The 26706-nt window shown below is 41.1% G+C and overlaps 1 protein-coding gene and 1 long non-coding RNA gene across 2 annotated transcripts; one reads left to right on the top strand and one right to left on the bottom strand.

Annotated features, from left to right (window-relative positions):
- Positions 1 to 805: 805 nt before the first annotated feature.
- On the bottom strand, positions 806 to 20562 carry chmp1a (charged multivesicular body protein 1A). Its single transcript, XM_072279846.1, has 7 exons — positions 20471 to 20562; positions 13576 to 13595; positions 6051 to 6128; positions 5459 to 5605; positions 4398 to 4526; positions 3996 to 4189; positions 806 to 3014 (listed from the first exon to the last, which is right to left on the bottom strand). Exons 1-7 carry the CDS (start codon positions 20475 to 20477, stop codon positions 2993 to 2995), a joined length of 597 nt encoding a protein of 198 aa, XP_072135947.1. The 5' UTR covers positions 20478 to 20562; the 3' UTR covers positions 806 to 2992.
- On the top strand, positions 20253 to 25688 carry LOC140210671 (uncharacterized). Its single transcript, XR_011889269.1, has 2 exons — positions 20253 to 20702; positions 24217 to 25688. It is a non-coding gene; the product is annotated as an uncharacterized lncRNA (long non-coding RNA).
- The last annotated feature ends 1018 nt before the right edge of the window (positions 25689 to 26706 follow it).

Genomic DNA, 26706 nt, shown 5'->3' with positions numbered 1-26706 from the left:
CCTTGCACTCAACATCAGTAAGACCAAGGAATTGATTGTGGACTTGATTGAGGAAGGAGAAGTTGGGAGACACACACCAGTCCTCATCAAGGGGTCAGCAGTGAAAAGGGTGAGCAGTTTCAAGTCTCTGGATGTCAATATCTCTGATTATCTATTCCGGACCCAACACAAAGAAGGCATACCAGCAGATACATTTCATTAAGAACCTGAGGAGATTTGATAGGTCAGCAAACATTAACAAATTTCTATGTTGAGAACATTCTGACTGGTTGCATCACTGTGTAATACAAAGGCACTAACGCACAGGATCAGAAAAGGCTGCAGAGGGGTTGTAAACTCAGCCCACTCCATCTTGGGCACTAGACTCCCCACCATCCAGGATATCTTCAAAAGGCAATGCCTCTCAAAGGTGGCATCCATCATTAAGGACTCTCATCACCCAGTACATACCCTCTTCATTAGTACCATCAGGGTGGAGACATAGTAGACTGAGGACACATAGTCTATTTTAGGAACAGTTTCTTCCTCCTCACCATCCATTTTATGAATGGTCCACGAACCCCCCCCAACACTACTTAACTATTTTGTTCTCATTTACACTACTTTATAGTTTTTTTAAAATAATTATTGTAACTTGCAGGATTTTTTTCTAATCTATTGCACTGTACTGCTGCCAGATGACAAATTTTACAATATATGTCAGTGATAATAAACCTGATTTTGATGTTACCAACATTTGCACACCTCCTGATGACAGGATGGTGTTAAAATTATTTTTTCCTCTCACATTGATTATAAACAGGCATTGAGATTTGAATTCTTTATTTCAAAATATAAACATTAGAAGCAAAATTTCAAATGTCACCTTCCACATTAATCAAAAAAATCTTGGCAAAGAGCCTTAAACAACCAATATATTACACGCAACCACACTGTACGTCAACAGAATACATTTAAAATGAGTATTAACTAAAATGAACCAGGCATATCTTCAAATGTTTGGAGGTTTCTAAATCACAAAAAAATGTATATTACCATAAATCAGGGGTCCCCAAACTTTTTAATGCTATGGATACCTGCCGGTAACTGAGGGGTCTGTGGAGCCCAGGATGGGAACCCCTGCTGTAAATAATTAGAAGTACAAGAATGAACTGTAGGAGGAGTACTTTAAAGCATTTTCCTGTATTTAGGCATCTCAGATCCACATGCTTGAGGATTCAATTATCTTCATGGAGCAAGTAGATTTTGATATTATTTAGTTTATATCAGCATCATTAATAACATAGGCACCACTGGAAATGGATTGTATCAGGATAATTCAAAGGCAATATGATAGCTCAATTACACCAACAGGAGAATTAAGGTCGAACAAACAAACAGTTGTTGATTTGACACAAAGCTATTTTTCTTAAGTTAGCTGATCAAGCAGTTTGTTTTACATAATTAATAAAAGTTCAGCTCAGCAAAACTATAATTGATTTTCAAGAGATTTGTCTAGATTGTAATCTTTGAAGATATACAATATGCTGTATTAATATAATTGGTCCTAAAATCTTTGACCATTGATTTCCAGCATTGAAACAGTTTTTGTTGTATTACAATTTGATTAGTTTTTTTTAAAAGAAATGGATTACTGAAACAACTGAATGAATTTACAGAATTTTTCACATGCATATAGATGAACAAAAATCAATGTTGCACAGTAGTTTTTTTGATTTCAGACATTTCTTACAAGGCTTGTTATGTAGGAGTGAGGCATTTTAACTACATAATATAGTATAGTATGTCAGAATGGATAAATTGTGTATTTCCAACATGACATTAAGCCTTCCACAATGTGTACATCTTTATGGATAATTTCTAAAAGCACCTTTATAATGTATCATTCCATGGCTATTGCCATCTTGAACTCAGAGAACAGCATTGCGATTTTTATTACTGATTTAATTTCCCTCCAAGTCTGAAATACACTTTCAAATTACGATTTACTAGGCCAATGCAAATTATTTACACTGAACACCATCTTTTGCTCATGTTGAAAGACTTGAGCTACTTTAGAAAAAAAATAGGTTAAATGCAATCAGTATGCAGTTACATGACTAATACTAATTCAGGGAGCATTAGGCAAAAACAAAATGGATATTAAGAGGCACTTTAAGAAAGATAAGAATTTTAACTGCTTATGGACCTGCAGTTCTTGTAAGTTTTCTTGAATGGTTATCAGACCAATAATATTACTGGATAAGTACTTATCATATTAGAGACTGCAAGTACACTTGTACAATCTGTCAGTAGTTTCCTTAAGTTCTCTGGATCTAAACAAATTTATCAACCAAATGTAAACCTTAGCAGAATAGCCCAACAATCCCATTTAATACACTAGAACAGATAAGAAGAATCCATCACCTCTTCATTTGGGCCTCTAGGTCATAGCAGAAGTGACATTCACAGCAAGCGAACATGTCCTGTAGGACAAATTCACTTCAAAATATTTTAAGCAAACATTAAGTCCTTGGATGTTTAGTGTTTCCTTTCTTTGTAAAATTCACCAAATTAGTAGTCTTCATAATTAAATTCTTACAACATTTCCAAAAAGAGCTGTGATTTTGGAAAATATGATCTTGAAGTATTCAAGTCATGCCGGTCTCAGAGCTGAGACCAGGTGTGTAACTGACGACAGTACATTCTCTGCAGATCTAAAGCATAATTACAAACAATTTGCATATGTACATGTTAATGAAACATTGAACTCAAATTAATTTCAATAATGGCAATATCAACTTAAAAGGGTGCAAGTTTAGAGGTATACAGATATTAATGTACCATTTTTTTAAAATATCTCCAGGTTTAAGAGTAGCATATCAATCTAAAAAGTGACAGTATGTGTTTTTGAACATTATACATATTGTACATTTTGCTGTCACTAGGACAGCGCAAGATAATGCAGATTATATGTTGTCATCCAGGAATATACAGTATGTTGATCCCATCTTCAATTCCTCAAAGCAGCCAACCTAGAAAAAAGCAATGAAAATTTCAGCTGAACATTTATTAAATGTGAAAAACAGAAAAAGCTCAGAAAGAATTGATGTTTTATATATTGCCTAGATTGTGATTTTAAAGTATATTTGAAATGCTAATCACACCTATAAACCAACCTAGGCTTAACTTGAATCCTCTTGAACTTCAAAAGATTAATAAGAATGTAAGAAATGTGCATTTTTGGATATTGACACGTCATCTGGAGGTGTGCACTATTTACAATAAGAAAGAAGAGTGTGGTTGCTTCTTTGTAGTAGGAGCTGAGTGTAAATATAAAATGTGACAGCAAGAAGGCAAGAAAAAGAACAGCAAAATGCACAATAGACCAATGGAAAAGGAAGTAGGAATAAAGAAGAACAGTATTTCCTGCCATGGGTGTTCTGATCATTTTATTGACAAAAAATGTTTCTCTTTCACATACTGTACGCATCAAATCTAGGCCCGCTTTCATCACTTGCATCATCCCTCTTATTTTTCTTTAGTCCAGCAACTTATTTTCTCTTAGACCCCCAAATTCCTTTGGATTATTTTGGCACTATTACGCAAAGAGAAAATTTCCAGTAGCTAATTAACCTACCAGTACATATAGGAAATGAGGGGAAGATGGATTACCTGTGAAAATTGTCAGCTCGTCTGATGGTTATGAGATAGAACTTTTGTATCAGTAATCACCACTATTACATGCCAATGAAAAATCTTATTGAACAGTGTTATATGACAAGGAATCTTAATGGAACACAGCAGTACTTAATAATTAAAAATGCTAATTTAAAAGTGTTATTGCCAGCTGTCACATTTCTCTCTGGTACCACACCACAGTCCCACATAAGTTCAATCAATTTAAGTCAGTTTTTGTTGCAGACTTTTTCTCAGCCAGGATGATAAAATTGTTGGCAAGATATATCAGTCATGCTGTAGAACAATTTCCGACACTAGTGGCCTACAGCACCTACCTTCTTGAAAGCTGGTCCTCCTTGTCCTGGTCACGTACTGAGGATTCACCAAGGGATGTTGCACCTGCTGGAAGTTGATTCAGTTGGTCCATCACCTCCAAACCATTCTCCTCTGCAATCTGCAAAATGAGGCTGTCAACCTGTTCTTGAGGAGTAGTTAACGTTGTTGCAGAGCTCATAGAGTCTTCCATCACCTAGAATCATGCAAAAAGTCACTTGGCAAAAGTGTAGCAATTAACTGAACAATATATACACTTGACTTTGACAGAGGTGGAAAAAGCGAAACAAGGAACATTTAAAGAGGAAAAATAATTTTGAGTAATTTTTGTTCAAAAATAACTACTGTATACAAATTTTGCTGCTGTCTTCAACAATGAAAAAACTAACATTTGAAGTACTTACTGAAGTGTGCACGTCTAGATTTTGAACTTGTTGTTCAAATTTGTCCATTACAGCAGAAATTTTTTGTAAGTCCATTGACTTCAATGCCTTATCCAGTCCTTGTGTAACACGTGCCATATTCTTTGTAACCTAGGTATATGAAGAATGTTCAAAATATTTTCAACCTCGAAAATGAATATCACTATTCAAGAGAAGTACGAGCAAGTTATAGAGAAATCACTTATGCACAATCAAGCCCTAATCATACATAATTCAGCAAAGTGTTTAATTACTGAATCAAAAAGTATATTTAAGCCTTGAATGTTTCTATTTTAACAGAAAATCAAAAGACTGCTCCCCCCCCCCCCCCAACTGATAAAACTCTACACTGGCAGTAAATTGAAAGCAAGTTTGTGTTTTCCTCTTAGGATGCTGCTGTAGCTTTCTAAACACTTACAAACTTCTGATCTATCTCCAGGTGTCTAAATGACTTTCCATTGAATCATCGAGTCAAACATCACAGATACAAGCCCATTTGTCCATCCTGTCTATACTAGTCAATAGAAACCCCACTTTGAGCATTCTGCATTTAACTTCGCATGCCATTGTTTCAAGCCTCCATCTAAATACTTAGAAGTACCTGCTTCCACAACATCAAGAAATTAATTTCAGATTTCAACCAAAAATCTTCTAACACCCCCCCCCTCCATATTTATCTGTGCTCAGGAGAAAAGTACCTCACTGCCCATTTTTTGCCACTCAATTTTATAAACCTCAATCAAGTCACCTTTTGTACTTCCTCACTCTAAAGAAAACAAACCTAGCCTATCCAATCCATTCCATTCTCATATGTGAAACACTCTACTCCAAGCAATATAGTGGTAAATTTCCAAGAAGCCAACACAAGCACATACACTAAAGCATAAAGAGCAGAACTGGTTAGGCAACTGCTTTACATATTCCATGACCATCACTACCATTTACTTATTTCTGCCATAGGTACTGTATGTCTTATAATGTTACAGTGATCATCTGTTAGAGGGAAATTAGTTCTTTTAGAAAGCCAAATCACTACTCCATACCCCTTTCATCGTTACTGCTGTCTGCACTTTCGACGCTACTGCATCAACTCGGGAAGCTGTCCGTAACCAGTTCAGACCTTCATTTTTCTTTCTGATGGCATTTTCTGCATAGATCTTTGCTCCTTCGATGTTTTTTTGCTGAAGAGCCTTGGGGGAAAACAAAATCAGGGTGATGATAGGCATACTAATATTTCACAAAAAAAATGAAGTAAAACTGAGTAGTTGTACAAATTTACATCATATTTTAAACATAATATAAAAGATTAAATAATAAAGGGATGAGAACAAAGCTGTACAACTTTGCATTCTGGAGCCTTTCCTGTCTCACTGTTAAACACCATACAACTGCCATTAATTCTTAAATTATGTATACTGATAATTATTTGAATACTTGCATTAACTTTTAGGCTAGTATGTTTGACAATTCTACCTTGCTCCAGAATTGTTAAAAAACAGGATGAAAACAAGTAGTGACAAATATTATCCAATTTAAGCTCATCCTATCCAGTGCACACATGATAATCCTCTGAATGCAAATAGCTGGTTTCAGTTGGGAAAGTTCAATGAAACAAAATATAAAATGAATGCTAACCTTCTTCACTTTAGCTTGTTCGGCTTTTGAGTCTTTTTCAGCCTTCTTCGCCAATCGCTCCAGTTGTTTTGATGTAAACTACAAAGCATTAAGCAGCTCAAATAATATCCCACAAATATCAACTTCAAATTCTTGTCATTTTCCTGTAAATAGGCTTCAATTTACAATTCTCAGGCATGGAACGTCAGATATAGATAGCAACTACAATGGCATGAAATGTTGTGACCCAGAACAATGAGACTTGAGCACTGATCAAGACACGACTGCGCAAGCGTGTGGATGTCAGCCAGTGAGAACAGCGAGAAGAGTTTAAAAGGAGACAGCTTTATAGAGCAGGCGTCAGAGTCGAGGGAGACAGAGTAGGAAGGCTTTGGCGATAATGGGTCAAGGCGAGGTATGTTGCTTGTGTAGAATACAGACAGGAAGTATGTGTGTGAGGCTGGTGTTCTATGCTTGGTGTCAGATGTGGGAAGTCCAGGAGACTCCCAGCCTCCCGGTCGGCCACATCTGTGCCAGTTGCGTCAAGCTGAAGCTCCTTAGGGACCGTGTTAGGGAACTGGAGATGCAGCTCGATGACCTTCGTCTGTTCAGGGAAAGTGAGGAGGTAATAGATAGGACCTATAGGCAGGTAGTCACAGTGGGAACTGGGGAGACAGATAAGTGGGTAACAGTCAGGAGGGAAAAGGGCAGGAGTCAGAGGCTAGACAGCACCCCTTGACAATAAGTACTCCTGCTTAAGTACTGTTGGGGGGGGGAGGGGACTACCTGGGGGAAGCAAGAGTGGCCGCACCTCTGGCACAGTGTCTGGCCCTGTGGCTCAGAAGGGTAGGGAAAGGAAGAGGATGGCAGCAGCGATACAGGACTCTATCGTTTGGGGGTCAGACAGGTGATTCCGTGGATGCAGGAAGGTAGCACAGATGGTAGTTTGCCTCCCAGGTGCCAGGGTCCGGGATGTTTCTGATCGTGTCCACGATATCCTGAAGTGGGAAGGAGAACAGCCAGAGGTCACAGTACATATTGGTACCAACAACATAGGCAGGAAAAGGGAGGAGGTCCTGAAAGCAGACTACAGGGAGTTAGGAAGGAAGTTGAGAAGCAGGACCACAAAGGTAGTCACAGAACCATAAAACCATAGAAACTACAGCACAGAAACAGGCCTTTTGGCCCTCCTTGGCTGTGCCGAACCATTTTCTGCCTAGTCCCACTGACCTGCACATGGACCACATCCCTCCATACACCTCCCATCCATGTATCTGTCCAATTTATTCTTAAATGTTACAAAAGAACCCGCATTTACCACCTCATCTGGCAGCTCATTCCATACTCCCACCACTCTCTGTGTGAAGAAGCCCCCCGTAATGTTCCCTTTAAACTTTTCCCCCCTTACCCTTAACCCATGTCCTCTGGTTTTTTTCTCCCCTTGCCTCAGTGGAAAAAGCCTGCTTGCATTCACTCTATCTATACCCATCATAATTTTATATACCTCTATCAAATCTCCCCTTATTCTTCTACGCTCCAGGGAATAAAGTCCTAACCTATTCAACCTTTCTCTGTAACTGAGTTTCTCAAGTCCTGGCAACATCCTTGTAAACCTTCTCTGCACTCTTTCAACCTTATTTATATCCTTCCTGTAATTTGGTGACCAAAACTGAACACAATCCTGACGAAGGGTCTCGGCCTGAAACAATGACTGTACCTCTTCCTAGAGATGCTGCCTGGCCTGCTGCGTTCACCAGCAACTTTGATGTGTGTTGCTCGAATTTCCAGCATCTGCAGAATTCCTGTTGTTCACAATACTCCAGATTTGGCCTCATCAATACCTTATACAACCTCATCATAACATTCCAGCTCTTATACTCAATACTTTGATTAATAAAGGCCAATGTACCAAAAGCTCTCTTTATGACCCTATCTACCTGTGACGCCACTTTTAGGGAATTTTGTATCTGTATTCCCAGATCCCTCTGTTCTACTGCACTCCTCAGTGCCTTACCATTAACCCTGTATGTTCTACCTTGGTTTGTCCTTCCAATGTGCAATACCTCACACTTGTATTAAACTCCATCTGCCATTTTTCAGCCCATTTTTCCAGCTGGTCCAAGTCCCTCTGCAGGCTCTGAAAACCTTCCTCACTGTCTACTACACCTCCAAACTTTATATCATCAGCAAATTTGCTGATCCAATTTACCACATTATCAGCCAGATCATTGATGTAGATGACAAATAACAATGGACCCAGCACTGATCCCTGTGGCACACCACTAGTCAATCTTGGGATTACTGCCTGTGCCATGTGACAGTGAGTATAGGAATAGAGTGAGGTGGAGGATAAATGCGTGGCTGAGGGATTGGAGCAGGGGGCAGGGATTCAGATTTCTGGATCATTGAGACCTCTTTTGGGGCAGGAGTGACCTGGACAAAAAGGACGGGTTGCACTTGAATCTGAGGGGAACCCATATCCTGGCGGGGAGGTTTGCTAAGCTATTGAGAGTTACTCCCTTACTCACTCTTCCTTCAGTTAGTCCTGACGAAGGGTCTCGGCCTGAAACGTCGACTGCACCTCTTCCTACAGATGCCGCCTGGCCTGCTGCGTTCACCAGCAACTTTTATGTGTGTTTATTGAGTTCAAACTAGGATTGCTAGGGGCAGAACTGAACTGAAGAGACGGAAGAAAAGGCAGTTGGCACACAAATAGAGAAAGCTTGGAGACAGTGCGAGAGGGAAGATAGGCAGGTGATAGACAAGGGACGCACTCAGACCAATGGTTTGAGATGTGTCTATTTTAATGTAAGGAGTATTATGAACAAGAAGGGATCCTGGGGGTCCGAGTCCATAGGACACTAAAAGCTGCTGCACAGGTTGACTCTGTGGTTAAGAAAGCATACGGTGCATTGGCCTTCAACAAACATGGAATTGAGTTTAGGAGCCGAGAGGTAATGTTGCAGCTATACAGGACCCTGGTCAGACTACTACTGTGCTCAGTTCTGGTTGCCTCATCATAGGAAGAATGTGGAAACCATAGAAAAGGTGCAGAGGAGATTTACAAGGATGTTGCCTTATGAGAATAGGCTGAGTGAACTCGGTCTTTTTTCCTTGGAGCAACCGAGGATGAGAGGTAACTTGATAGAGGTGTATATAAGATGATGAGAGGCATTGATCGTGTGTCAGAGGCTTTTTCCCAGGGCTGAAATGGCTATTATGAGAGGGCACAGTTTTGAGCTACTTGGAAATAGGTACAGAGGAGATGTTAGGAGTAAGTTGTTTTTTTTAAAAACACAGAGAGTGGTGAGTGCGTGGAATGGGCTGCCAGCGGCGATGGTGGAGGCGGATATGATAGGGCCTTTTAAGAGACTCCTGGACAGGTACATGGAGCTCAGAAAAATAGAGGGCTATGGGTAACCCTAGGTAATTTCTAAGGTAAGGACATGTTCAGCACAGCTTTGTGGGCCGAAGGGCCTGTATTGTGCTGTAGGTTTTCTATGTTTCTTTGATGGTATTTAGTTGACCATGGAGATGCAGTGAGATGATGGTGACAATTAGAAGGGTTAGAGGATAAGGAGATTTTTCTTATTGATATCCTAAACACATTACGCTTAGCCAAAAACCCTACCTCACCATTTCTTGTTTGTTTTAGATCAACCAAACCAGTTATTAAGTTTGGAAACTTCTAGTTCTGGTGTGCCAAGTGGAATGTTTTCTCACAAAGCCAGCTTATAAGGAGTATTTTATTAGTAATTATTAGTATTATTAATTTGCTCCTCCTTTTGGAAATTGGTAGTCAATCTCAAAATTGATGAAAATTCTACAAGTTGTCTCAAACACCAAATGGCTGCCAATATGGGCATGGACCATTTTGGCTCTCGCCTGAGATGACAGACTTGGCATCTGTTAATCATTTTAATTCAAAGTTTGGCACCTCCAATAAACTGAAAAGAATCTCAGTAATATCACCCCAAATTTTCCATTTGCTCTACAAGCAATTAGTCGGAAGTCTTCCAGTAGGTAAATCTAACCTCTCTGCACCTCCCCCAACTGGGCAGAAAATACAACAGCCTGAGAGAACAGACCACTGGGTTCAAGGACAGCTTCTATCCTGCTTTTAGAAGACTTTTGAAAGGTTTTCCAGCACAATAAGATGGACTCTTGACCTCACAATCTACCTCATTATGACCTTTCACCTTATTGTCTACCTGCACAGCACTTCCTCTGCAACACTATTTTGCATTCTATAGTTGTTTTACCTTGTATTACCTCAATGCAAGGTTGTAATGAATTGATTGTTATTAATAGTATGAGAGAGGTTTTTCTCTCTACCTTAGTACATGACAATAATAAACCAATTACCAATGCAACATGAAATGCAGAGAACTCAAGTGAAAATTAATCTGCAGTCGAAGTTTTGCAGTTAATCATGGCATTCATCACCAACATCAAACTTAGTTGCATACAAAGACTCAGCAATCTCTGTAATGCCGATTTGTCGCTTTAGGGCAGTCGGTGGTCTCTGGTGCCAATTACAGGGATCTTTGGAATCCTAGAACAATGTTATCAAGAATACTGAGCAACCAACAACATCGAGGAATTCTCAGACCAGAAAGAGCACATTTATAACTAAAGTAGTTTATGGTGTGTGAAATAGAAGTTGGAATATCAATGAAAATAAGCAGAAAGATTATCTACAGTTTATTATGAGAAGCACTGTATTTTAAAATACTATGTTAATGGAAAAATTCCTACAAGTTTTTAAAGAGTCAGAGAGGAAGTTAAAATTATAACCTTCCAATAAAAACCTTCTTGGCCTCTAGCAACAAAAGTTAAAAGATTTCTTGAAATAACATAAATAGTCCTGAAGTACCCTAAAATGTGTATTTTCATGGTCATTGTCGATGACACAGATTACGCCACAGAAAAGTGAAAATTAGCAGTGCCTAAAGGGAAGCACATTATCAATGACACAAAGTTTTAGATTTTTTTCATTTAATTGGAATGGATACACTCCCAAAATTGTCAGTTTTAAAGTGTAATTAGAGAAAACAAAAGAGTTTGCTGTCCTTAACCAGTTTGCTGTCCTTAAAACAGGAAAACTCAAGGACTTGTTCTTCTGACGGTGTAGTCACAAAATGGAACAGAACTACTCCCAAGTTTGGCATAAAATCCATATACTTTGGATATAGCATCTGGCTAAGGGAAAGCAGTGTAGACATTTTAAATAAAAAAAAACATGGTTTACCTATTATAATTGTACCTCAGAAATAGGTAGGAGGTTAAAGAGATATCTGCTTTAAGCATATTACCCACTTGGCTCTTATAGTGGGCAAACTTAGTTGGGAAGCATAACATTGCTTCATTATCGAGATGAAAACAAGATGGCAGCCAAGACCCCCCCCCCCCCCCACAAGGTATCACGACATGCAAATCAATGAAGGACCAAGACAATTCACTGCAGAGCAGCATAAGGTACAAGGTTTAGGGTGAGAAATTGAAGTAATATTTCCAGAGAAGTGCTTGGTAACAACTACCTGAAACAAGAGCAAACTGAACAACTTGATCCTGATATTAAACTGCATCACTGTTATAGAGTTTATTGTCACAAACTCTTAGTGGAGATAGTTAAGATATTCCAGAGTGCATTTACCAAATAAAAGTCACAGGCAAGTGTGTCCACAAAATACTGTAGTCACCCTCCTAGGCCACTTCAATTACACTTTTGACACCTACCAAGAATCAGACGAAGAGTTCTAGGATTAAGAGCCAGCAAAGAGGAACTCGCAAGTGGTGGACACTCCAATGCCCCTGCTGCCATGTTCTTCCTTCTTGGTGGAGTTTAATGTTCAGGAGGTACTGTTACCCAAGTATATGAATAGACTACACTTTATAAACGGTATATATTGCAACAAAGTGAATCAGGAGGCAAGTGAGTGTATGTTTTGGGTGATGGATAGGTTTCCAATCAAATGAGCTGCTGGAGATAGTCACTGTCTGAACTTGAGCAACAATTACACTTGCCACTTGTTATCCCAATTGTTTCCCAGGTCTTGCAGATGGGGTTTGCTTCATTTAATGACATGAAAATGGAATTGAAAATTGTGCAATTGTCAGTAAGCATCTCCACTTCTGACTTCAGGGTTAAAACAAGTTCACTGATAAAACAACAGGAAGAGGTTAGGTGTAGAGCATGGCCCTGTGCAACAGTGTCTGGAGGCTCAGATAACTAATTGATCACCAACAGCCAAAACCATCTGGCTTTGTGTGAAAATGATTCCAAGCAGCAAGTGTTTTGTTCTTTAACTCCTGCTGACCAGTTTAATCAAAGCTCCTTAATCACACATTAGGGCCAATGCCGCTTTGACTACAACAACGCCACGGGCTGATTGTAGAATTCAAGTCTTTCGATCAGATTTGGACAAGGCTGCAATGAGAAGAGAACTGAAGTCACATTCAGCTGCATTAAAGATAGTCAACCCATAGCAACAACAGAGAAGCAGCTGGATAAACAGTAGTTTATCGCCAAATCTCTCAAGTCTTCACTTTGTTCGCAGGACCCAAACCAGATTTGTATTAGAAAATGTTTGCTTGAATGGATGCAGCCACAATTAAAGCAGAATATCATCCATCTTAAAGAAGCCTTCTTTTGTGAAAAACTGTTCTCACTGGACTTGCAAACCAATTCCTCAGATGTGCAATATAATAGATGTTCAGCAACCAACTCTTACATGAACACACAATACTCATCCTCCAACACCAAACAAAATTGCAATATTGTGGAAATACCAACATTAAATTACACAACAGCTTAACAGAAATGGACACTCAGTCCTTGTTGGTTCATAATTTTCTTTCTGTGAATCCATGCACTTCTGAGTTGACTCCAGGCTATACCTTGGTCTCTTCCACCACCTCCCCCCAACAAATATATCTTTGGACATGTAAGTATTGAGAAACCACTATGCACAAATATGGTGATCACCACAATAGACAGCAGGGTAACAGGGGCCATCAGTGATGGAGAACAGGATTTTAGTACAGTAGAATCTGTACAGGTGAGGCATGGTGGCGAGGTGAAAGAATTTATAAACAAGTAATAAACTGAATTCAATGGTTACATATACTAGAGGAGGAAATAAGTGCTGCAGTATACTGGTACCATAACAGAAGATAAAAGCAATGGTCACCACAGAAATAGTATAAAATTAAGGGTGTAGATGAGCAACCTCATTATCAATATACTTGTGCTAACTGAATTGAAACTTACAAATAAAAGATCCATCTGTTGACAGAACAGAACAATCCTAAATCAGGTGGGTGTGAACAAGAGCTTGAGGAGCTTAAGCAATGATAAAAGAATAGAAAGGGGGAAGAAGGAAAAGCACACGTGTGCAATAGAGTAACATAACGTACAGATTAAATAATTAAATAGCTAACAGTGTAAGGCAAAGTATGAAGTTAGTTAGGGCAAGCTGCAAGAGAGTTTTAAAGGGACTGAAATTGGAAAAAAAAATCAAATTGACAAAATTTTTGTACTTACCCGTAATTGAAACAAGGTATCTGTAAGAAAGAGAAATGGCCACACGTTACTGATAAAAACAAAACATTTTTAAAATCACATACATTTACATTAAAGATCCCATTGCAATTTATTTTACTGCCAAGAAAGAAGCACTTTGTACTGATTATATCATGAGGACATTGATAAGGTCAGTCTTTTCCCCAGGGTAAGGAAATTTAAAACAAGAGGACATAGATTTAAGATGATAGGAAACATTTAAAAGGGACCCAAGGGCAACTTTTTCCCCACATAGCTGGGTGGGTATGTGCAGCAAGCTGCCAGAGGAAGCTGTAGAGATGGGTACGACTAAACATTTAAAAGACATTAAGAACATAAACACAGAGATTCTGCAGATGTTGGAAATCCAGGTGGATGTCCTGATGAATGATTGGGTCTGAAACGTCAACCCATTATGCCCCTCCATAGATGCTGCCTGACCTGCTGAGTTCCTCCAGCATTCTGTGTGTGTTACATTAGGAACATAGACAGGGAAGATAAGAATATGGGCCAAACACAGGACAACTCGGGCAGACAAATTGGAGCAAAGGGCCCGGTTTGCATGCTGCACAGAGTCAACCTGCACAGCTGCTTTGAACATCCTATGGACTCGGACCCCAAGATCTGTCTGATCCTCCACACTGCCAAGAGTCTTACCATTAATACTATATTCTGCCATCATATTTGACCTACCAAAATGAACCACCTCACACTTAACTGGGTTGAACTCCATCTGCCACTTCTCAGCCCAGTTTTGCATCCTATCAATGTCCCGCTGTAACATCTGACAGCCCTCCACACTATCCACAACACCTTCAACCTTTATGTCATCAGCAAACTTACTAACCCATCCCCCCACTTCCTCATCCAGGTCATTTATAAAAATCACGAACAGTAAAGGTCCCAGAACAGATCCCTCAGGCACACCACTGGTCACCGACCTTCATGCAGAAAATGACCCGTCTACAACCAGTCTTTGCCTTCTGTGGACAAGCCAGTTCTGGATCCACAAAGCAATGTCCCCTTCGATCCCATGCCTCCTTACTTTCTCAATAAGCCTTGCATGGGGTACCTTATCAAATGCCTTGCTGAAATCCATATACACTACATCTACTGCTCTTCCTTCATCAATGTGTCTAGTCACATCCTCAAAAAATTCAATCAGGCTTGTGAGGCACGACCTGCCCTTGACAAAGCCATGCTGACTATTCCTAATCATATTATACCTCTCCAAATGTTCATAAATCCTGCCTCTCAGGATCTTCTCCATCAACTTATCAACCACTGAGGTAAGACTCACTGGTCTATAATTTCCTGGGCTATCTCCACTCCCTTCCTTGAATAAAGCAAAAACATCCGCAACCCTCCAGTCCTCCGGAACCTCTCCTGTCCCCATTGATGATGCAAAGATCATCACCAGAGGCTCAGCAATCTTCTCCCACACCTCCCACAGTAGCCTGGGGTACACCTTATCCGGTCCCAGTGACTTATCCAACTTGATGCTTTCCAAAAGCTCCAGCACATCCTCTTTCTTAATATCTACATTCTCAAGCTTTTCAGTCTGCTGCAGGTCATCACTACAATTACCAAGATCCTCTTCCATAGTGAATACTGAAGTAAAGTATTCATTAGGTACCTCTGCTATCTTCTCCGGTTCCATACACACTTTCCCACCGTCACACTTGATAGGTCCTATTCTTTCACGTCTTATCCTCTTGCTCTTCACGTACTTGTAGAATGCCTTGGAGTTTTCCTTAATCCTGCCTGCCAAGCTCTTCTCATAGCCCCTTCCGGCTCTTCTAATTTCCTTAAGCTCCTTCTTGTTAGCCTTATAATCTTCTAGATCTCTAACATTACCTAGCTCTCTGAACCTTTTGTAAGCTTTTGTTTTCTTCTTGACTAGATTTATTACAGCCTTTGTACACCATGGTTCCTGTACCCTACCATAACTCCCCTGTCTCATTGGAACGTACCAATGCAGAACTCCACACAAATCTCCCCTGAACATTTGCCACATTTCTTGCGTACTTTTCTCTGAGAAAAGCTGTTCCCAATTTAAGCTTCAATTTCCTGCCTGATAGCCTCATTATTGCCCTTACTCCAATTAAACGCTTTTCTAACTTGTGTGTTCCTATCTCTCTCCAATGCTATTGTAAAGGAGATAGAATTGTGATCACTATCTCCAAAATGCTCTCCCACTGAGAGATCCGGCACCTGACCAGGTTCGTTTCCCAATACCAAATCAAGTACAGCCTCTCCTCTTGTAGGCTTATCTACATATTGTGTCAAGAAACCTTCCTGAACACACCTAATAAACTCCACCCTATCTAAACCCCTCGCTCTAGGGAGATGCCAATCGATATTTGTAATGTCATCCAACAGTGTCGACAACAATCAACGTGTGACAAGTTGTGCAAATAAAAAAACAAAAAGAAATATAATAATAAATCAATAAATTTTGAGTACACTCACTTAAGAGTCCACGAAAATTGAGTCTAGTTCAAGGTGAACAGAACAGTGCTGGGGCAGGTGAAGTTGAGTGAAGTTATCCTCTCTGGTTCAAGGGGTAGTGTTCAACTGTTCTTTAACCTGGCGGTGCAGATCCCAAGGCTCATGCACCTTCCTGCTGGTGGCAGCAGCGAGAAGAGAACATGGCCTGGATGGTGGGGGGCCTTGATGATGGATGCTGCTTTCCTGCAACAGCGCTCCATGTAGACGTGCTGAATATTGGGAATGTCTTTATCTGTGATGGACTGGGCTGTGTCCACTACTTTTTGTCATCTCCACCACACATCTATAAAAGTCTGTCAATGTTTTAGATGATATGCTGAACCTTTGCAAACTTCTAAGAAAGCAGAAGCACTACTGTGCCTCCTGTGTTCATAATGGCCCTTACATGCTGGACTCAGGGCAGATCCTCTGAAGTGACAACACTGGGGAATTTAAACTTGCTGACCCTCTCCACTTCTGATCCCCTGATGACAACTGGCTCATGGACCTCTGGCTTCAACTACCTGTTAATCAATAATCATCTCCTGGGTCTAGCTGACATTAAGTGAGAGGCAGCTGTTGTGGCACCACTCAGCCACTTCAATCTCCCTTCTATATCCTGATTCATAACCACGCTTGATTTGGCCAACAACAGTAATGTCATCAGCAAACTTGTATATAGTATTGGAGCTGAACTTAGCCTCTCAGTAATAAATGTAAAGCGAGTGGAGCAGAGGCTAAGCGCCCTTGTGCTGAGGGAGATTGTGGAGATGCTGCCAATCTGAATTTCCTGATGCATTTCCCTTAATTTCTCCTTTCATCCTTATAACTTATCTTTGCAATGACTTCATTTTCTCTTGATGATTTGGCAACCAGATTTGCAGATGGTATTTTGGGTTTGGCACAAGTTCTCAATGTTACTGTGTTAATAACATAAATTGCCAATTTTGCAGTCAGCTTTTGTTGAACAACAGTGCATTCATACCTCAATTGTCAACACTTCACGGAATTCATTTACATTAACAGTGCCACTTCAGGTGGCACTGCATTGTTGGAAGTGCTGCCTTTCTAAAGTAACATGTAATTTTCTCCCATAGGTCATGTAATCAATGGAAGTTTTCAAACGGGAATTTGCAGCAGTCAGCCACTAACCCACCAGTCTGCTCAGACACCAGTGGGCACGTAGCCAAGTGGTTAAGGCATTGGACTAGCGACCCGAAGGTCGTGAGTTCGAGCCCCAGCCGAGGCAACATGTTGTGTCCTTGAGCAAGGCACTTAATCACACATTGCTCTGCGACGACACTGGTGCCAAGCTGTATGGGTCCTAATGCCCTTCCCTTGGACAACATTGGTGTCGTGGAGAGGGGAGACTTGCAGCATGGGCAACTGCTGGTCTTCCATACAACCTTGCCCAGGCCTGTGCCCTGGAGAGTGAAGACTTTCCAGGCACAGATCCATGGTCTCGCAAGACTAACGGATGCTCAGACATTTTATTTACTTATTGAGATACAGCACAGAATAGGCCTTTCTCCTCCTTCAAGCCACACCACCCTGCAATTCCCCGATTTAAACCTAGCCTAAGTCACAGGACAATTTACAGCGATCTAACTGGTACATCTTTGAACTGTAGGGGGAAACTGCAGCACTGAGAGGAAACCTATGCAGTCCCAGGGGGAACGTACAAATTCCTTACAAACAGCAACAGAAATTTGGTCTGATCAGAACATCAACTCCGCATGCCCATTGATCCACACATTTATCTACCCCAACTTAAAAATGATCAGGTTTCTGCGTTCATCACATCTCTCAAAAGGCATGGATGACATCCTCTCCAAATCTGCACATATTATTTGGTCTTCTCTTATTTTTAATTATTCCCAGAACAAAAGCATCAAGACCAGCAATTTAGTATCATTCCCTAATTGAATTCCAAGAGGGACACGGTAATCCACCTCCTTGAATTGCTACAGTGCACAGTGAAATGATAGTAACTGACTACTGAGGAGGGAGTTCATCTATTGAGAGCCAGCAGCATAGAAATAGCATATTGCCAAATCAGGACGATGTGAGTTGGAGAGAAATTTGAAGACAGTGGTGCTGATATTGTTGTGCAAAGTTGGCCACCAGTACTGGCTGAAAAAAAAATAGGCTACACTTCACGAGGAAATCTGCAAATGCTGGAATTTCAAGCAACACACATAAAGATTGCTGGTGAACGCAGCAGGCCAGGCAGCACCTATAGGAAGAGGTACTGTTGACGTTTTGGGCTGAGACCCTTCGTCAGGACTAACTGAAAGAAAAGATAGTATGAGATTTGAAAGTGGGAGAGGGAGCGGGAGATCCAAAATGATAGGAGAAGACAGGAGGGGGAGGGATGGAGTCAAGAGCTGGAAAGTTGATTGGCAAAAGGATAGGAGAAGATCATGGGATGGGAGGCTGAGGGAGAAAAAAAAGGAGGGGGGAAGCCCAGAGGATGGGGGAGGGGGAGGGGGAAAAATAATAATAATAAATAAATAACGGATGGGGTACGAGGAGGAGGTGGGGCATTAACGGAAGTTAGAGAAGTCAATGTTCATGCCATCAGGTTGGAGGCTACCCAGACGGAATATAAGGTGTTGTTCCTCCAACCTGAGTGTGGCTTCATCTTGACAGTGGAGGAGACCGTGAGTAGACATATCATAATGGGAATGGGACATGGAATTAAAATGTGTGGCCACTGGGAAATCCTGCTTTTCACCGTCTCATGCAAAAATGCCATCCCCTCCTCGCAATTCCTCCGTCTCCACCACATCTGCTCTCAGGATGAAGCTTTTCATTCCAGAACGAAGGAGATGTCCTTCTTTTTTAAAGAAAGGGGCTTCCCTTCCTCCACTATCAATTCTGCTCTCAAACACATCTCTCCCATTTCACGCTCTCACCCCATCCTCCCGCCACCCTACTAGGAATAGGGTTCCCCTGGTCCTCACCTACCACCCCACCAGCCTCCGGGTCCAACATATTATTCTCTGTAACTTCCGCCACCTCCAACGGGATTCCACCACTAAGCACATCTTTCCCTCCCCCCCCCACCCCGCTTTCTGCAGGGATGGTTCCCTACGCGACTCCCTTGTCCATTCGTTCCCCTCCATCCCTCCCCACTGATCTCTCTCCCGGCACTTACACTTGTAAGTGGAACAAGTGCTACACATGCCCTTACACTTCCTCCCTCACCACCATTCAGGGCCCCAGACAGTCCTTCCAGGTGAGGCGACACTTCACCTGTGAGTCGGCTGGGGTGATACACTGCGTCCGGTGCTCCCGATGCGGCCTTCTATATATTGATGAGACCCGACGCAGGCTGGGAGACCGTTTCGCTGAACACCTATGCTCTGTCCGCCAGAGAAAGCAGGATCTCCCAGTGGCCACACATTTTAATTCCATGTCCCATTCCCATTCTGATATGTCTATCCACGGTCTCCTGTACTGTCAAAATGAAGCCACACTCAGGTTGGAGGAACAACACCTTATGCTCCGTCTAGGTAGCCTCCAACCTGACGGCATGAACATTGACTTTTCAAACTTCCGCTAATGCCCCATCTCACCTTCGTACCCCATGCGTTATTTATTTATTATTATTATTTTTTTCCTCTCTCTTTTTCTCCCTTTGTCCCTCTCACTATACTCCTTGCCCATCCTCTGGGCTTCCCCCCTCCCACTTTCTTTCTCCCTAGGCCTCCCGTCCCATGATCTTCTCCCTTCTCCAGCCTCATATCCCTTTTGCCAATCAACTGTCCAGCTCTTGGCTCCATCCACCTGTCTTCTCCTATCATTTTGGATCTCCCCCTCACCCTCCCACTTTCAAATCTCCTACTATCTCTTCTTTCATTTAGTCCTGACGAAGGGGCTCGGCCCGAAACGTCGACTGTACCTCTTCCTATAGATGCTGTCTGGCCTGCTGCATTCACCAGCAATTTTTATGTGTGAGGCTACACTTCATATTCGATTCCTTCAATGACAAATACTTTGGAATGTCTTGAATAAGGGGAGTGCACTTAACAAACATGGGTCATTTCAATGCTCTGCTTCCTGAAGCCCAACCTTAAGGAAGCACTGCCAACCACCTCCCCTAGCTTCCCTTTCAATTGGATGTGAGGAGGAAGCACCTCCCGACTCCTCCTGCCGCACCTGCATGGGTCCCAAGTGCCACTTCCGATGTACAACCCCAAACCCGGCTGGCGACCAGCACCAACAAGCCCGACGGGGCCCGGTTCAGGGTCTCGGCTCCGGGCACCGGTCACCCGACTCCCAGTTGGCCAATGGGTGAAAAAAGGAAACGCGCACCGCCTATTCGTCGAGTCTGGCTCCCACTTGCCAACAACCCCCCGCTCAGCCCAAGAAGCAGCCTTACCGTCCATGATCTCCGGGCTGCCGTACCAGTTACCCAGACTCGCAGCCTCTTTCCGTCAACCGGCCGCTCCAACTCTCGCGCGAAGTCGCGTGACGTCATCAAGGCGGAGAACCCGTCATCTGATTCGCGTCACGGATTGCGTCACACAGTTACCCAAACAGTGGAGCGGTTTGGGCTGCAGGGTATCATCTTTTGTCCATGGGTACCGGAAGCAGCAACACGGAAAATAAGGGTAAAAATCTGACAAGCATTTGGTTCCCATCGTCTATTTCAGATGTACAAAACGATTTCACCTTTTATCAAGCTTATTGTCATTAACTGCATGTATATAACGTTTATAATGTATGTACAAACGAGCCAACGTTTCTTTGAAACAGGGTGTAAAAACAAATTACACACGATAACTTATGAAGATAAGGATAAAATCCACAGGTGAAGCACACATAAAATAACAAACTGCAGTGCATTAATGTTAAATATTGTAAGATATGGAACAGATTAGCCCTGACATACCTGCGGCAGGGAGTTCAGAAGCCTAATGGCCTGAGGGGAAGAAACTGTTTCTCATCCTGACCGTTCTTGATTTTATGCATCATAATCTCCTGTATGATGATAGAAAGTCAAAGAGGATGCTGGGTGGATGGGTGGGATCCTTAATAATACTAAGGGCCCTGCAAATGCAGCGCTCCTGATAAATGTCCCCACTGGCTGGGAAAGAAACCCTTATGATCCTCTCAGCTGTTCTCACACTTTTGTAGAGACCAGGGGTCCAATGCTTGACTGTTCCCGTACTAGATGGCGATACAACTTGTCAGGATGCTCTTGATGCTGCTCCTGTAAAACACAGTGAAGGTGAGGGCTGGGAGCCTGGCTTACCGCAATCTTCTTCGGAAGTCGAGGCGCTGTTTGCTGTGCCTTCTTGTTCAGGGAGGTGATATTAAGAAACCAGGTGAAATAATCTGTGAGTGAACTCCCAAGAACTTGGTGCACTTCACTCTCTCTTTGGAGGAGCCATGTATTGGCAGAGGGGGATAGTTGGTCTGCATCTTCCTTAAGTCCACAGTGATTTCTTTTGTCCTCTCCAAATCTCTAGATGAGCATTTGAATCTAGAAGTGCTCATTGGCTCTGTGAAAAGAACTCTATCAGTGACTCCGCTTCCAGCACTCTCTCAGGCAGTGCTTTCCAGGTATACGTCACTCTTGAGTGGAAAAAAAAACCCTTGGATCTTCTTTAAACTTCTTACCCGCCACCCTAAACCTATTACCACTTACCCCAAATCAGCCCTATAATTTTGCTTACCTCTGATATGGGAAACACTTCTTACAGTCTACTGACACCAAAGATACCTTAATAATGTTCCTCTTAACCTCTTCTGCTTTGGGGAAAGCAGACCTTGCCTCTCCAGTCTCTCCTTAAAACTGAAAAGCTCCAACCCAGGCAATATCCACTTAAACACAAGAAATCCAAACCAACATACACAAAATGCCAGAAGAACTCAGCAGGTTAGGCAGCACCCGTGGAAATGAACAAAGTCATCAGTTTGTGTCGTATCTACCTTGTGTCAGTGCTGAAGAGCATGAAAGGATTTCTGTTAGTAATCTTTCTCTAGCCACCATTCATATGTTCTGCGTAACCCGGTAGGTATATTCACAACAATTTGTAAGCATCTACATTAGAGAATTGACTTAAAAGGTTATTGTTAACTTGCACAACAAAACACTTCTGAATCACAGTTCTGAATGAACGAAACAACACAAGTGTTCCCCAGCAATCATTTGTACATATTGTCTTACAGAAAGCACTGAAAATACTCAGCAAGTCAAGCAGTATCCATGAGCAGAGAGAAACAAAGATTATAGCCCAGGTTTTGAAGTCATAATCGAAACTGGCAAATGAAATACAATGTTGGAAAATGTGTGGTCATGTACTTTGGTAGTAGAAATAAACGTGTGGATTATTTTCTACTCGGGGAGAAAATCCAAAAATCTGAAATGCAAAGGGAGTTTCGAGTCCTTGTGCAGAACATCCTAAAGGTTAACTTGCAGGTTGAGTCGGTGGTGAGGAAGGCAAATGCCATGTTAGCATTCATTTCAAGAGATCTAGGATACAATAGCAAGGGGGTGATGCTGAGGCTTTGTAAAGGCCTCACCTGGAGTATTATGAACTGTTTTGGACCCCTTATCTTAGAAAAGATATGCTGGCATTGGAGAGGGTTCAGAGGAGGTTCACAAGGATGATTCCAGGAATGAAAGGGTTATCATACCAGGAATGTTTGATGGCTCTGGGTCTGTACTTGCTGGAATTCAGAAGGATGAGGGGGGATCTCACTGAAATCTTTCGAATGTTGAAAGGCTTAGACAGAGTAGATGTGGAAAGGATTTTTCCCATGGTGGGAAAGTCTAGGGCAAGAGGGCATAACCTCAGGATAGGGGGGGCACCTTTTCAAAACAGATGCAGAGAAATTTCTTTAGCCAAACGGTGGTGAATTTGTGTACTTTGTTGTAACCCTCACAGAAAGCTTCTCACAAAAATCCAATCATCTGTAGTGCAGATTTTCCCTTGACTGATGTCAGTAACTATCAGGCATCAGGTCAATGAAAATCCTGTCATTTGGAGCTTGATGTGTTGTAAGCTTCATCAAAAACCTTCATGTTCTGTTCAGGATTTGTTTTACTGCAACAATACATCCAAAATCCAACAAAGGAACAGACATTTTAGACCCAGAAATAAATGCAATTTAGTTCAATGTTTAAAAAAGAGAGTAGCAATAAACCATGTTCGCAGAAGGCTAGTGGAATAGAATGACACATTGCAGATTATATTTAATTTAGAAGTGTGAAGAGATACATTTTGGTAGGTAAAATGAAGAGAAGGAATACATTCGTATAAAAACAAAGAAACAGAAGTAGGAATAGGCTCCCCATACCCGCTCTGCTTTTTACTTCAGTGTCACTTTTCTCCACTAATTCTTGACTGCTTTGATGGCCTTAATTTCTAACAGTGCACCAATCTCGGCTTTGAATGTAGTCAGTGACTGGATTCCTTCGCTCTCTCCCTGTCCAGATGAAGAAATGTTATTTCTCTCTCCTGAGAGGCCATCTGCTTTCCTTGACATGATGAAACTTGTTTCTGGACACCCCAGTCCAGGAGGAGTATCAATTGTGTAACTCCACTGTGAAGTTCCATAAGCTTTCATATTTTTCAATAAGACCATCTCTTATTTTTCAGACCCTCGAGAGTATAGTCTCGGTTACATTGATCTCTCTTCATATGATGAACCAGACTTTAAAGAATCAAACTGCTTCACTTCTGTCACAATTAAGTAATTGCCCTGACAGCATGTTCTTTCAGGTTCCTGTCAGATGTTCTGAATGAAATAATTGATGTTTAAAAGTGGTGAATGAATACTGTAGAACCTGATCGTTTGCTTTGAAGAGTTTTGTTCAGAGTTAGGTAGCACTACATTTAGCATTAAGGCTGAAATGTCCCGGAGCATTTCAGGACTTAAAATTGCATTCCCTGGCTCTGAACCCACCACACATACCCTTCATCAGGCCAAAAAAAAGAAATTTTAAAGCAGGTTGATAATTTTGTAGCCAGAGGTATTTCAATTATATGGCAGGTAAAAGAAAGCTAAAATACAAATTAGCTATTAATTAAGTACATAGTGGAACAAGCTTGAGGAAATTTCTTAAATATTATTGTAATACTTTGGTCCTTGTTATATCTTCCTGAATCTGTTTAGATAACTACCCATCTTCAAACGAGAGCGGAAAACAGAGTAAAGCAAGTATTCCTACAATTGTAGTTACATCTGCATCAGAAAAAGCTATTACAGATTCCAAGATGTCTTCTGAAGGAGAGAGCAAGAAAGGCTGGAAGACAAGGTTTCATCGGAAATTAAATTAAAACTGAATTTTGTAAAAAAAGTATATAGAATTTCACTTTTCCAATTAACTTGAAAATTCAGTTCCTTGTAAAGATGTATAAAACAGCCAGTAGTTCTGTTTAGTGTTTGTGTAAATTAAATACCTATTTTCTTTGTTTATCAATATAACTGAGAAGTACTGCATGGATACCAAAGCTTTAAGATAGGTACTGTTCTATACGTGTGTCCTGTCTTTGGTCTATTGAAATGCAGTTGTGCAAATAAACTATTGTTGAAGAATTCTAAATCCATATCTGAATGTGTGAATTAACATGTCGATAAAATGAGTCATGAGGAAATTGAGAGCAATAATCAATTTATGTTTAAGTGAGATTGGTCATCATCATTGTATTGACAAGAATTAATTTAAGTTACGAAATAGGAAAGGATGATTAAATATCAGATTAGTTTCCTTTCTGTATGTTGCTGATGCCAAAGCACAATATTTTAGGTAACATTTAAAGTGTAAGTTTGCTGCAGTATAAAGACCTTTTATGCCCATGTCACTGTATGCATTTCTTGCAAGTGAATAAAATTCACTCTAAGGCAAAAAGTATTCACACTTAAATAACTAACGTAACTCTAAATTTATGGAAATAAAATTACTGACTAACCCTTATTAATAATGGAATCTTTTTCAATAATAAAGACAATAGTAGATGCCATTTCATTGACTCTTCACTCGGCCCTGGAACATCTGACAGTGAAGATACATTCTTCAGGATGCTCAATATTGGCTACAGCTCAGTATTCAGCACTGTCATCTCCTCGAAATTAATCAATAATCTCCAAGACCTAGACGTTGATACCTCCTTGTGCAACTGGATTTTCGATTTCCTCACTTGCAGACCCCAGTCAGTTTTTATTGGCAACTATATCTCCTCCACAATCACCATCAGCACAGGTGCACCATAAAGCTGTGTGCTCTGCTCCCTGCTCCACTCGCGTTGTATTTATGACTGTGAGGCTAAGTATAACACCAGTACTATATATAAGTTTGCTCATGACACCACTGTTACTGGCAGAATCAAAGGTGGTGACGAATTGGCATATAGGAGGGAAATTGAAAATCCGGTTGAATGGTGCCTCAACAATAACTTCTCACTCAACATCAATGAAACCAAAGAGCTGATTACTGACTACAAGAGGAAGAAATCAAAAATCCATGGGCCATCAGTGGACTATTCTATAGATTTGCTGAGTACTTCCACAAGAAATTGAATCTTAGGGCTGTATATGGTGACTTTTATGTACTTTGATAATAAATTTACTTGGATCTTTGAATCAAATTAGTCGAATTTCTTGATAAACAACCATCTTTCTTTTCAAAACTAAACTGAAGAAAGCTTATGTCCTTAGTTCTTAACTGGGTTTTGGAAATAGGGTATACTATACCCTGAATCTAACTTTTAGAAAAGCCAATACAATATTTCCCAATTTCAGTTAGTTATTGTAAGGAAAAAGATAAATGTTCCTCCTTGGTATACGCTAAAATAAAATGGAAGTCTGTAGGATAAAGTGCCGTTAGCTTGGAGTGGAATTGTTTTGGAAAGTACAAGAGAACAAGTCCACAGCAATGCTTTGAGAAAGTCAAGGAAGTACAAGTCTACAATGGTAATAGTGGAAAGTGGTGAAAACTGCTTTTGTCTGGCCTGAAGGTCATAAGAGATAAGGGAGTGGGGGGGGGGGGGTGCAGCTGCTACCACCAAGGAATAGAAAACTACCAATGCAAGGGGTTTTCAAGGGTATAAAAAGGTGCACTTTCTTTGTGCAGTGGGGAGGAGAGTTTTGGCTTAGGTTGGATCACAGCTGGTGCTGAGGTAGGGAACAGTACAGTACATCGAGATAGAGTTAGGCAGACTTAGAGACAGAAAGATAAAACAGGCTGCTCGTGAGATCCTCGATCTGTGCCCCCTCTGACATTGCAGACATTGACTTGCTAGTGAATAATAAGTATTGTTACGATTTCCGTACTGCTACTACTGAGACAAGCAACACACATAAGAGTTGCTGGTGAACTACTGGAGACATTTGTTTTTCTTTCAGCATAACATTTGTGCTAGTTCTCATAAAGTGTTTTCTTGTGGTTGAATACATGTAAAGTGTCTTCTTTATTTGTGGGTGCATATGTAAATACATATGCACGTGGCCAAGTGGTTAAGGCATTGGACTAGTTACCTGAAGGTTGTGAGTTCGAGCCCCAGCCGAGGCAACGTGTTGTGTCCTTGAGCAAGGCACTTAATCACACATTGCTCTGCGACGGCACTGGTGCCAAGCTGTATGGGTGCTAATGCCCTTCCCTTGGAC

This window comes from Mobula birostris, chromosome 15 (genome assembly GCF_030028105.1).
Source record: "Mobula birostris isolate sMobBir1 chromosome 15, sMobBir1.hap1, whole genome shotgun sequence".
Lineage (NCBI taxonomy): Eukaryota > Metazoa > Chordata > Chondrichthyes > Myliobatiformes > Myliobatidae > Mobula > Mobula birostris.
This window is presented reverse-complemented; position numbering and strand designations above follow the sequence as displayed.

What these genes read in the sequence shown, in the direction of transcription:
- chmp1a (XM_072279846.1), bottom strand. An exon ending in ATCTAGACGTGCACACTTCA is followed by an intron (nt 4,190 to 4,397) that starts GTAAGTACTTCA and finishes GCATGATTCTAG; the next exon opens with GTGATGGAAGACTCTATGAG. An exon ending in GAGGACCAGCTTTCAAGAAG is followed by an intron (nt 3,015 to 3,995) that starts GTAGGTGCTGTA and finishes GCTTTTTTCTAG; the next exon opens with GTTGGCTGCTTTGAGGAATT.